General features: G+C 37.4%; 1 protein-coding gene across 3 annotated transcripts in view; it reads right to left on the reverse strand.

Moving 5' to 3' along the window:
- Window positions 1–1,242: 1,242 nt before the first annotated feature.
- The window catches only part of LOC145347869 (dual specificity protein phosphatase CDC14A-like), a 164,366-nt gene continuing 152,757 nt past the window's right edge, over window positions 1,243–12,851 (reverse strand). For all 3 annotated transcript variants that reach the window (XM_080195807.1, XM_080195809.1, XM_080195808.1), the window contains exons 15-16: window positions 8,500–8,821; window positions 1,243–3,356 (exon numbers count right to left, since the gene is read on the reverse strand). In XM_080195807.1, coding sequence (XP_080051933.1) covers window positions 3,327–3,356; window positions 8,500–8,821 — 352 coding nt within the window. In that variant the 3' untranslated portion in view covers window positions 1,243–3,326. The remainder of the gene's footprint in view (window positions 3,357–8,499; window positions 8,822–12,851) is intronic.

Consider the following 12,851-nt stretch of genomic DNA (forward strand, 5'->3'; position numbering starts at 1 on the left):
TTCTGCACCCATCAACATAAGTAATACCATGGAAGATTTATAGTTTATAAGAATTGCTTGTATAGAAAAGTTTAACATTAGCGTTTTCCCTCTGCAAAATCAGAGTGATTTAGTTAACCATTACACATGAAGTTGGCACAACTGAAAGACTGAATTCATGACCAAGATGTAATTAGGCTATCATCACTGAACTGGTTTTCAAAATTGGGCTTCAACACAACAACGTGTTGTACTGTATAATAGAAGGTTTATGTCTAAAATTCTTCATGGAGCAATTACCTTATTTCAATTAAGAAATCAACCCAAATAGCTTCTCCAGGAGGAGAGAGGAATAAAATAATTCAGTCACTCAGGCCATCCTTGCAGCCTCCCAATGACAGCTTGCTCGACAGGTGACATATGTGGGAGCTTGTCACTTCCCATCTCCTGAACCTAGAATGCTCTGCCATAAGAAACACGCAAAACATTACCAAAATCATCCAGTTTTATACTAGGTGATAATATGTATTAAGTACTGAGAGAGGGTGTAGATGTTTACAACACGCTATGCCTGTGGAACCCAAGTTCAAAGCCTCCCCCAAAACTAATAGGATGATTGCTTCCCTTGTTTTCTGGCTGAAGTTCAGTTAAATGAGCATGGACAGTCTCAGTCCACTTTCTAATAAATAACTTTAAAATTACTTTAGTTTGGTACAAAGACATATTGCTGGGCAGAGGTTCAACTGCAGTTAACTATGTAATATTTGACCTGGGCAAGTTTGGTGCTGATGCTGAATATCTGAAATGGCAAGTTCTCCATTTTGATGTAATGGAAAAATGTGTTCCCAATTGCCAGCACTGATACCCTCACTTGGAGCACAAAAAGTGATTAGCAGCTAAACAATCAGAACTATTTCCTCTGTTGGAACAGTTCACACCAAAGGAGCATAGCCTCAAAAATATGGAAAGAAAGTTTTAAAAGTGGAATAATAGATTACACAAGGGTATTAGGACCATGAAGGTTAGATAGGGTTAAGATACTACAGATCAACCATGATCTACCTCAATGGCAGAACAGGCTCAAGAGTTGCATTACCTAGGCCAAGCAGTTAGCAAGGCTGCACTGTACCAGACCTCATTAAATGATATAAATATTCAACACTGCAATTGATCTCCAGGCAAATAAATTTATTCACTAAAATTCTAAAGGTAGTAGCCAACAGCAGACAGTGTTAATGAAACAGCAAAAGTAAACACAGGACACATTTACTTAACAATTGAAATGAAACTTTAATTACTTGGATACAATTAAAGGAATACTGGCCTACAGTTAGAAAAGGTAAGTATAAACATTTTAAAAATTCTTTATACACAGCGTGAAAAATATATGTGCTTTTAAGCTCTATATCTTCCAAACATAACTTTTCAAGAGGTAGAATCTTGACAAAACATTTTTGCTGCCCATATGTACTGTTAAAATGTACAACCATCATTTCAAACAGCAAATATTACAATAAGTATACTATAAACAAACTCTTCGCAATGATTCTTTTGACAGCTGCAATTATATTAAAATACTTTTAATATCTTGATAACACTACAAACAAGATTTTGTTCAAGTTAATTTACAAAATATTTCTTTAAAACCAATATTCTTAAAAATCAAAGGCTTTGCCTCACACATTCCACGAGAGACCTGGTTAGTTTAAACTATCAATGTAATGGATTTTTCTGAAGTATCTTTAAAAAAATAGCCATCACTTTATCAACAAAAATAATTTATTTCAAAATATGGACATTTATAGACTTCAAATTACTGAAAAAATATTATACAATACTGTCAAAACGTCCATATTTTGAATTATACATAGTTCATAAAGAACAGATTAAAGAAAGTTACTTTTGAATTTTATTACCATTACCCGAATGGTACTTTTACTAAAGCACTGAAATGTTAATACATTAAAACACTAGGATGAAGAGGGAAAGCACAATATTTTATTCAGGATACCATATATATATATATCTATCAACATGAAAATAATTTTTAAAAATTATAAAGCTGGTCTTGGAACCAAAAATAAATCCAAGTTGACTTTGCATACAAGTGTCAAATTTCACACTTTACATTAAAACATAGCTGTACATTTACAACAGGTTTGAGAGATGTTTTTATATTTTAACTAACAGTTCAAAATAGGATCTGGTCAGGCCGTTTAAGAGTTGTAAATTCAGCTTTTTTAAAAAAAGTTTCAAATAACCATCTTTTGTATTTAAAATGCAACTGCATCAGAAATATTTAAAATGTTATATTTTGTGTTCTTATTCTAGCACTCTTCTAAACAATAGGAGAAAATAAGCCATCACCAATTTCTGACCATCGGATTTGGGATCATAGTTTATGTTCATATTTAATTTCATTTTCTACACTAAATCTCAATCTTCCTTTTATCCCAATGCCTGATTTTCGGATTGTTTTATGTGGCCAGAAGGCTGCAGCAATTTGAACAATGGACTTCCTCACAGCCAACATTAATGCTTCCTTCAGTAAGTGCCTCTCCAGGCACAAGATGAAAGATATTGTTGGCACAAGATGCTTCATTAAACAACTTGGTTAGAATAAGTGACAATCAGTGCAGAAAGTGAAGGCAACAGCTGAAACTAGAACTCAAACTTCCAGATTCCTGGGCCTGGAACTCTAATTTCCACTGCTACAGTTACTAGGTTACAACTTAAAGCTGTGAAACAGGTACAGAAGCTCTTTCCACACGTCCTTTTCTATAACACACCTTTTAAGTGACTCATGCCCAAAATTTAAACTTTCATTCAGGGCACCACAGGGTTCTTTACAAGAGTACAAAGTTATAAAGCCTGGCCTTATTTGAACTAACAACGAGCTGTTGATTGCTTACCTCAGCACCATCATCAAGACCTGTAGCACTGTGAACCAGCTTGTGATACAAGGATTTGTACTATTAGTGAGAATGGCACTGGTAAAACAACACACAGAATTGCAGCTGCCAAGCATCACATGATAGTTACATTTTAGTTGTTTTAAAATTTTAAATGTTAAATTCCCATAAATAACAATACAACAAAAAACTAGCCATCAACTGGAATCTTAAATTTTTGCATTACTTTTGATTTATCAGCTCCCAATACTGGATGCAAACTGCAGAAAAGTCCTTCTCAAAAGTACTGCCAATGCAATGCAGCAATTACTGGCCATTTACAAATCTTTAAACATTAAGGTTGCCTAGTTTCTAGCCCAGGAAGATTAGTCTTCACTTCAGTTTCTTTGCTTTTTCAGCCACAATATATTCCATTTTCAGCGAAGTAAGGATGCTTTAGTATTGAACATATTCAGATTGAAGTGACTGCAAAAGAAAAATAACTTCAGCTAAGAACATTTAAATTTCTATCAGATGTTATAGGAAAAATTAAAGCAGATGATAGTGATCGAATGAAATCAATGTACTGTATATTAAAAAAGTAGTTAATGCTTCACATAAACATCAAGAATGTATTGGTTATCCTCATCACTCTGTACAATCTCACATACCAGAAAGGCCTACAGTTTGATCCCAATATCAATTCCTGCCAGGTTCAGTGTTAGGGGCACTGCATAATTAATCAGTCTTAGTACCCTGGATGGAATTGCTGACAGAGGAGATGGGGAATTTAAAAAAAAGAAAGAACTCTTGTTTGAGTCACTCAGGAACCTGTGCATAAAAATGGACGTTGGACAAGGAAATGGCAGGACTTGGCTTTGATATCCCCAAATATCCAACTGTTACACAGCTGCTTGGGTACTGCACAGATAGCTGCCAACTCTGAAATTATACCATGGTTAGAAATCAGTAACTTCTACTGAGAAGGGAAATTGAAGAAAACTGGGAAAAGGAGAGATAAGATAATACTAATTAAGGTATTTAGGCATCTTAGTTACATTTACTAATTAAGGAAGTCCTTTAAAATTACATCTAAAATTAGCAACAACAGTAATTGTGTTTCTGAACTGTATAATGTCATTTCATTAATCATTGAAACTTCATATCCTCAAACACGAGCAGTTTTGCTTCACCTTTCCTCATTCATTTAATTAGCTTATTCTTAAAATTCAAGCAAATACAAAGTCTAACAAGAAATACATTGATAACAGCATACAGGATTAAAATTGGTTTATGTTCCATTGTCTCTGCAATGAGAATACAAACAAGATGTTAAAGGTAATGATTTTAAAGGTGGTTTATTTGGGAATCACCACAGTTAAATATGCTATGAGAACACAAGATAATCTTCAGTGGTCAGTTTCTTAGAAGGAGATCAAATAATAAAAAGAAAGGGATGTTTAAGGTAAACATTTGACTGACTGCAATACGTAAAATAAAGATACAAGTCAAATCCAGGACAGAGTGAGAATCTATAATTCTTTGCAATCCCTTTGCGAAGAACAAGCACAGTAGCCTACAACTGCTGATTGTGCACTCATACTTGACTACCTGTATTCAGTTCACCAAGACCATCCAGGGTACAAATCGACAAAAGGCTCAATTGGTGCAGTAGAACTACATAAGTAGCAACTGTTTTTTCCACTGGCCAATTTTATGTTGAAGGTTAGCACAAGAGGGAGTGTTCTTTTACACAAGAGGAGAACACTGCTCCATTTCATAGACTAAAAATTATATAGCACAAAAGGAGGCCATTTATATTGGGTGGGCTTATTTATAGATTTATGCTGTTTGAGTGCTAGTCTCAGTTAGGTGCACTCATGTCTAAGTCACAAGGTGAGTTTTTTTTTTGGGGGGGGGGGCGCTGGGCAGGGAAAATCAAGGTTGACATTCCAGTGCAGAAAGTGTTGCACTATTGGAGGTTCCAACTTTCTGATGAGACATTAAAGTGGTGAGGTCCCATCTGCCTGTTCAGGTGGATGTAAAAAATCCTGTAGCACTATTTTGAAGAGTAGATTTCTTACCACAGTGTCATAGCCAGCACTTATCCCTCAATCAACATTGCAAAAACATTCTCTGGTCATTATTGCATTTCTGTTTATGGGATTGTGCGCGCAAACTGGCTGCTCTGTTTCAGCTACTATTCTCTAAAAATAGTTCATATGCTATGAAGCAGGTTGAGATGTCTGGTGATCGTGAAACGTGCTAATATAAATGAAGTCTCTCTTTTATTGAAAGAAAGAAAACTTGCCTAATTTTACAGCCTGAATCACAGTCTGATGGTTTTTTTGTAGCCACCAGTTAAAGGGAAGAGGTGGCACATAATACATAAAGTAGAACAAGTAGTTACAAGGGCTGAGGCCTCATGGTATTGCTAAACTTGCATAGCTGCTGGTTATTTAATATCACAGTGGCTTTTAGAGGCACAAATCGTAATCCTGAAAGTGGGTCGCAATGCTGAAACTAAAGGAACACAACTTAAAAATCCGAACATGTAACAAAGCATGGAAATAATTACAATGAAGACAGATAATTAACATTCCTCTTGCATAGAAATTATTTCTACTGTTATGCTAAGTGGAAGGTAGGAAAGCTGAGCCCAACTGGAACCAGAGAATGAACTAATAAATTACAGTATTTTGTGGAAGCGTTAATTAACTACGCAGTGGTATAGCAAACAGAGCAGAGAGAAACACTCATTAGCAGCAAGATGGCATAAGTAGAATGAGTCTTTACTATATTAAACACAAATAAATCCTAAAACCCGTACTGTTACTCAAGGTTTTACAACCAAACAAATCAAAAATCTGCCTCAGCAATCGTCCATTCTTGTTAGTACAGGAAGCAAAGATTCTGCAAAACAAATAATAAAGTTCTATAAAACAAAATACACTTTTCAACAACAGAACAGTTTAAAAAAAATGCTCAGATGGCATGCACCTGAATGTCAGATGCACTGGAGCCAGAGTCTTCAGTGACATAACATATTTTATAATCTGCATATAGAGTTAATTTTGAAAGCGAGGACAATGCAGAAACTTAGAGTAAACCTGACAAAGTCTCAAGAAAATATTACTGTGAGAGTGAAAGGTTTCGTAAAATTTATTTTCACAAGTCTAATGCTTGAAACAATGCTGTTCAATTCATTAGTCATGTGAATTGTATTTTTGATCAGGAATAAATATGAGCACCAGGCAGTCATGTGGCACAATTTCAATACACATTCACATAGGGTATGTATACATGTGCACGTTAACCCTTTTATCACAGCAAATGCACAAAGTAGACTGTTTTCATTACTGTGTGGGATTTATTTTCTTCTTTATTGTCAAAATGATAGCTACTACAGACTTCTGCACCATAGAAATAATAATATTGCATGGAAAATGAGTTCTCATTATAGTCAATTTAACCAATTGGAATGACCACTTCAGGCCATCAAAAGAAAATACAACATTCAGGAACAGCTTAAAACAAGAGAGGGAGGGATATGGAGGGAACTCCAAAGCTTGTGAGTAGGCAAGTGAAGACAAGACCATGGACAGTGCAGCAATGATGATTGGGAAAACACATAATTAGAAGGGCCCAAAAATCTTGGGAGAGTTGGAGGAGATTACATAGAGAGGGACAAGGATATTCAGGGATTTGAAACTGAATGAGAATTTTAAAAATCAAGACATTGCTTGACTGGCAGATAATAAATATCAGCAAACACAGACGCCGGGAGTTCCCTATTGCGCTATCAGAAAAATGAATGAATTATACCTGAAATTAAACCAACAGCTGCAGCAGGAGAAACCAACCTTGGTCAATGACTTCAATTGACTGTTGGTCACTATAGGTCAGGTTGCATTATATAACCAGAGATGCATGTGCATGTGACACAACTCCATGAATGGACACAACTGTTGGAAACTCACTCTTCTGACTGAATGTGTGGCCAGGTTTTGTGGCTGGGCACAGCTTCAGGTAGAGAAGGTTTGAATCAATATAAAAGACTGCAGATACTCCAGCATAAGATTGTTATGGGTGCAAGCAATACAAACTTCAAAAATGTATAGTATGTTTCATTTGGTTCAGCCTACGTTAAGTTTTTAGCAAGGCCAAAATGATGCGAAAAGACGACAAAGCCAGAACAGGTGTTGCTGCAAAACTGAACCCTGAGGAATAATCCACTTCCAAGCAAATCTCCAACTCCTACTCAAATAGCAGCTGTTATGCACGAAAAGTATAAGCATTTTCATAAATAATGCTTTCAAACACCTAGTAAGATACCAGATTACAAGCATGATAACTTGTGATAAGTGGTATTCTGTTTCTAGTGGAAAACAATGGTGATGGAAGAATATCTAAGGCTTCAAGCCATAAAGCCTTATGATAGAGACAAAGATCACATGTCCACCAAAAAGTTGATCACTTAAAATAAATGAATGCATTCATTGATTTTTTTTTCTGAAATTAAAGAAAAATGTGATGTAAAAAACATGATTCAGAATGTGTTAAACAACTTTAGACATTTACATGACTTTTAGTAAATAATCAACAGAAATATTGCATTTAATCTTGGGAATATCTTTCTAGAGTATGGATAGCATTATGAACTGACCTCCCTCTATTTTACATATGAAATGATTTGAAGGCTATATATTTTGGAGATTTACAATTGTCAAATCATTCACACAGTTTGAAGCAGTCAATCCAAGAATTGATGATTCCCTGAAAAATGAGCAGCATATAATTTCTTTCAATCAGACCTATATTCACAGAAGACAGCTCAACAATGTAAAAGAACAATTTGATGCAAGATATTTCTCTCCTTGAACTCAGTGGGTCTTTACAAACCATTTTGCATCTATTTAGTACATTTAAACTGTCATACTTGATCTTCAATCTACAAAGACAATTGCCTAAAGCAGCTTCTTGAGCTAGAATATATAACAGAAATACCTCAATTAAATTATGAGTGAAGTGCACTTGATGCTTACCACTTTCTACAGTAACTGTTTAAAAGAGAGAAGTGTAACTTAATTTCTGCTCTATTAAAAAAATGCTGTGATATAAAACTATAAGTGAGATAGAAATCAGTGAAGCAAAGCAGAATAAAACACCCAATGGAAGTAAAGTTATTAATCCTATCTTTAACATCTCCCTTCCCAATTTTGTCTATGTTCTCAAACTCTCTACTGGGGTGCACTTGACATGGATTTCAGTAGTTCTTTGATATTGAATCCTTGTGAGCGCTTGATGAGTGTTAGCAGGCCATGTGACTTCAGAGGCAATACTGTGGAGCCCAATTCCGTCATTACTGATATCCACATTTCCAGTTGTAGTTAGTGGACAATAATCAGATGTGGAAATTTGGTAAATTATCATACTTCCATGGCTGCTTTGGCTGATATCAGTTAACCCATGACAAGCATATTCCTAATAGAATTCTGACGCAAGCAACTTTTTACCCTTTAGTCCTGGTACAGGTCACTCCACATACAAGGTCCCATTCCACCTCATACTTGGCAAAATCATAAACATCTTTTATGACAGCTCGGAAAGTGCAAGAGCACAAACTTACGGGATGTGAACGGCTTAGGTATCGCATGGTGACAGGACCAAGGCCACTGCAGGTGGATCTACCACTGTAATCATCCTTCGAGCTGGTACAATTATTGATGGGAATATTGCAGGTAGTGCCACTGTTGCATTTGCTGTGGTAGTTGTTGTTCAGTTCATGGTAATATCTCGCAGGAAGCTGCGAACTGCTATACAGCTGGTTGGAGGAGGGATAACCAGATGTAAAACTTGTCCTAGGAGTTGATGTCATAGCGTTCTCAGTTTCATCAGGAGCAGCATAGAGATTCCCTAGTGAACTGCCTAGCCTGGAGTTTATGGAGAAGCTAAATGGAAACAGATAATGGGGAAAACAGGACATAATGTACATGGAAAAAAAAATACATTTATGAAGAAACAAAAATGCCATGCATGAGGAAAAGACTTTGAAATATACTGTTGCATGCTAAAAAGTGATTTTATTAAATTTGGTCACTAACATTTTAGGCTCTTAAACTTACAATCGTTAAATTCAATAGCTATACATGCAGGTCACTATTACATACATTTTTAAGTGTTAAACAATACTATTTAACTGTCACATTTATGACAGCCCCTACTACAAATGTGGTTTCTAGAAAAAGGTAATGACAGCTATTCAGGCATTAATAAGATCTACAGTTCAAAGTAAATCCATCATAATGAGAAAACCTGCAACTATCATAAGCAAAATTTAAAGGGAAAAACAAAGTTACAAAATTTAAAAATATATCTCAAGGGTATTTTTAGTTTTATTTCTTTCAATTTACCTTAATACTCACTAAAAAAGGATGGATTCACTCCTGAGTTTAGTAAATAGAAACAGAGGATTTAGGAACAATAGGCAGCCATTTGGTCATTCAAGCCTACTCCTCCATTTCAATAAGGATCTGGCTGATTGAATTGCGGTCTCAACTCCACTTACCCATCTTCCCCGCACAAGACTCAACTCCCATCAAAAATCTAACTCAGTGACTCAGTCTCCATTGTTTTTCTGTGGAAGACAATTCCACAGAGAAACAAAGCTCAAACTGAGGATTGGGGACCAAAGCCAAAAAAAAAAAATCAGGTTAACTGAGCAAAGGGTTGACCAAATTAACAGATCCTAATGAATAAATTTCCATCAAAAAAATTTAAAACCTTGCTCAGGAAGCAGACATTAATTATACTGATAAACTCAAAAGCTCTCAAAAGGCAAAACTGACAGCTAAACTAAAAAAAAACACTTTTGCAAAAGATCATGATGTACAATCTTCCATGATGTAACTGCTATTAAAAATGAGGGAAAAAATGAAATGGATATGTGACTAATTCTGGAAGCCTATTTTTTTGTGCACAGCATATGGGAAGAGGGCAGAAAAGTTCAGAAAGGGAAAACAAGTTCGGAAAGGGAAAGCTTCTGTACGGACAACGTCCATAAGTGATCTTTCCCTATTCCATTTCTCACGTGCAAATACATGAGACACAACAATGTCCTTCTGCAGATGAGATTATACAAACCCAATCCTATATGTGCACACATTTTGTATCAAAACATGTTTTCCCACACAGTGAAAGTAATAATACTTCAAATAATATACTAATATGAAATGCTTTCGAGATGCTGAGAAGTAAAATGAGCCGTCAATATAAAACTATTTCAATATGTAGATTTACATGACAGCAAAAATATAGTGGCACGGTTAACTGCAAAAATGCACTGGAAACTATGTCAGCCAATTCGGAGTTGCAAACTCATCTATGTTTTTCTTTCTTTCATTTTAATCTTTGACTAGAATCTAATCACACAGGAACTTTCTGAACCCTGACATCATGTCAATGTAGCCTCATTGCATGCGAGTTTGAGAGTCTGGAATTGTCAATTTGCCATTTAGACTATTGCAAATTGACTTAATTATACCCTAAACTAAACTGGTTACTGGACAGCACCAGAGCAGGAACTCTGGCTTGTCAATTCATGCCCCTGCTGCCCTTTCAAACATGGGAAACTAATACTGCACCCCAATACAGCCAAAATTGGGTGGACCACAGAAATCAAGGGTTGAATCCGAAATCTTCCTGTTCTACTTCTAAAACACACGCAGAAGCAAAGCTGAATATCAAGGATCAAACATCACTGTCACTGGACTAGTAGCCTAGAGATCCAGGGTAACACTCTGGGGACCCAGGTTCAAATCCCATCACAGCAGATGGTGGAATTTAAATTCAATTAAAGTAAACCATTGCTGATTGTCGTAAGAAACCCAACTAGTTAACTAATGCCCTTTAGGAAAGGAAATCTGCTGTTATTACCTGATCTGGCCTACATGTGACTGCAGATACACAGAAATGTGGTTGACTCTAACATTCCCTCTGAAATGGCCTAGCAAGTCACTCAGGTGTGTTCAACTGCTACAAAAGGAACAGAACCAGATGGACCTGTCCCACAGGCTAGTTAAGCGATAGCCTGATACAGCCATTCTTGTGGAATCATACCTTAGGGATACGTCCCAGACGCCATCACCACCACTCCTGGGTATGTTCTGTCCCAACAGAGGTGGCAGCAGCACAATCAGGAGAAAGTTGCTCTGGGAGGCTTGAAGTTTTGTGGCACCAGGTCAAACATGGCAAGGTTACCTCCTGCTGATTACCATGCATCATCCCCCATTTTAGCTAATGAATCAGCACTTCTCCATGTTGAACACTACTCGGAGGAAGCACAGAGTGGCAAGGGCACAGAATGTACCCTGGGTGGGGGTCTTAGAACGAAGTACAGCACAGGAACAGGCCCTCCAAGACTGTGTCCATCATGATAACCCTAACCAAACTAAAAAAAAATACCCTTACTCGGTCTGTATCCCTCTATTCCCTCCCTATTCATGTACCCATCCAGATGTCTCTTAAATGTTGCTAACGTGCTTGCTTCTACCACCTCCTCTAGCACAAAGTCCTTGATGTGCATAGCCAAGAGTAGCTCAGCAGTACCACCACAGCCTGAGCTGGCTGGGTCCGAAAGAGCATAAGAAATAGGAACAGGAGTAGGTCATCTAGCCCTCCGAGCCTGCCCTGCCATTCAATAAGATCATGGCTGATCTGAAGTGGATCAGTTCCACTTTCCCGCCTGCTCCCCATAACCCTTAGTTCCCTTGTCTATCAGAAATCTATCTACCCGTGACTTAAATATATTCAACGAGGTAGCCTCCACCACTTCAATGGGCAGAGAATTCCAGAAATTCACTACCCTTTGAGTGAAGAAGTTCCTCCTCAACTCTGATCTATGCCCTCTAGTTCTGTTTTCCCTTCTAAGCAGCAAGAATCTCTCTACCTCTACTCTATCTAACCGCTTCATTATCTTGTAAGTCTCTATAAGATCACCCCTCAGCCTTCTAAACTCCAACGATATAGGCCCAGTCTATTTAATCTCTCCTTATAAGCTAACTCCCCTCATCTCCATTATCAGCCTGGTGAATCTTCTCTGTACTCCCTCCAAGGCCAATATATCCATTTGCAAATAAGGGGACCAAAACTCCACACAGTACTCCAGTTGTGGCCTCACCAGTGCCTTGTACAGTTGCAGCAAGACCTCCCTGCATTTACATTCTATTCCCCTCGCGATAAAAGCCAACATTCTATTTGTCTTCTTGATCATCTGCTGCACCTGCAAACTGAGTTTTTGCGATTCGTGCACAAGGACCCCCAGGTCCCTCTGCACAGTAGTATGCTGCAACTTTTCATCATTTAAATAATATTCCATCCTACTATTATTTCTACCAAAGTTTTTAACCTCACATTTGCTAACGTTATACTCCATCTGCCAGGTCCTCGCCCACTCAAACAGCCTATCGAAATCTCTCTGCAGACTTTGTGTCCTCCATGCAATTTGCTTTTCCACTCATCTTCGTGTCATCAGCAAATTTTGTTACCCTACACTCAGCCCCCTCCTCCTGAACGTCTATGGAAATGGTAAACAGTTGAGGCCCCAGCACCAATCCCTGCGGCACACCACCAGTCACCAACTGCCAACCAGAAAAGCACCCATTTTTATTCCAACTCTCTGCTTTCTGTTAGATAGCCAATCCTCAATCTACGCTAACACTTTACCCCCAATTCCGTGTACCCTAACCTTCTGCAGCAACCTTTTGTGAGGCACCTTATCAAACGCCTTCTGGAAATCTAAAAACACCACATCCATCGGTTCCCCTCTGTCTACCGCACTAGTCGCATCCTCATAAAAATCCAGTAAATTTGTCAAACACGACTTCCCCTTCACGAATCCATGCTGCGTCTGCTTGATCGAACCGTTCTTTTCTAGGTGTCCTGCTATTTCTTCTTTAATGATGGATTCTAGCATTTTTCCAA

Source organism: Carcharhinus amblyrhynchos, chromosome 9 (genome assembly GCF_965287045.1).
Source record: "Carcharhinus amblyrhynchos chromosome 9, sCarAmb.v2.hapA, whole genome shotgun sequence".
NCBI classification, from domain to species: Eukaryota; Metazoa; Chordata; class Chondrichthyes; order Carcharhiniformes; family Carcharhinidae; genus Carcharhinus; species Carcharhinus amblyrhynchos.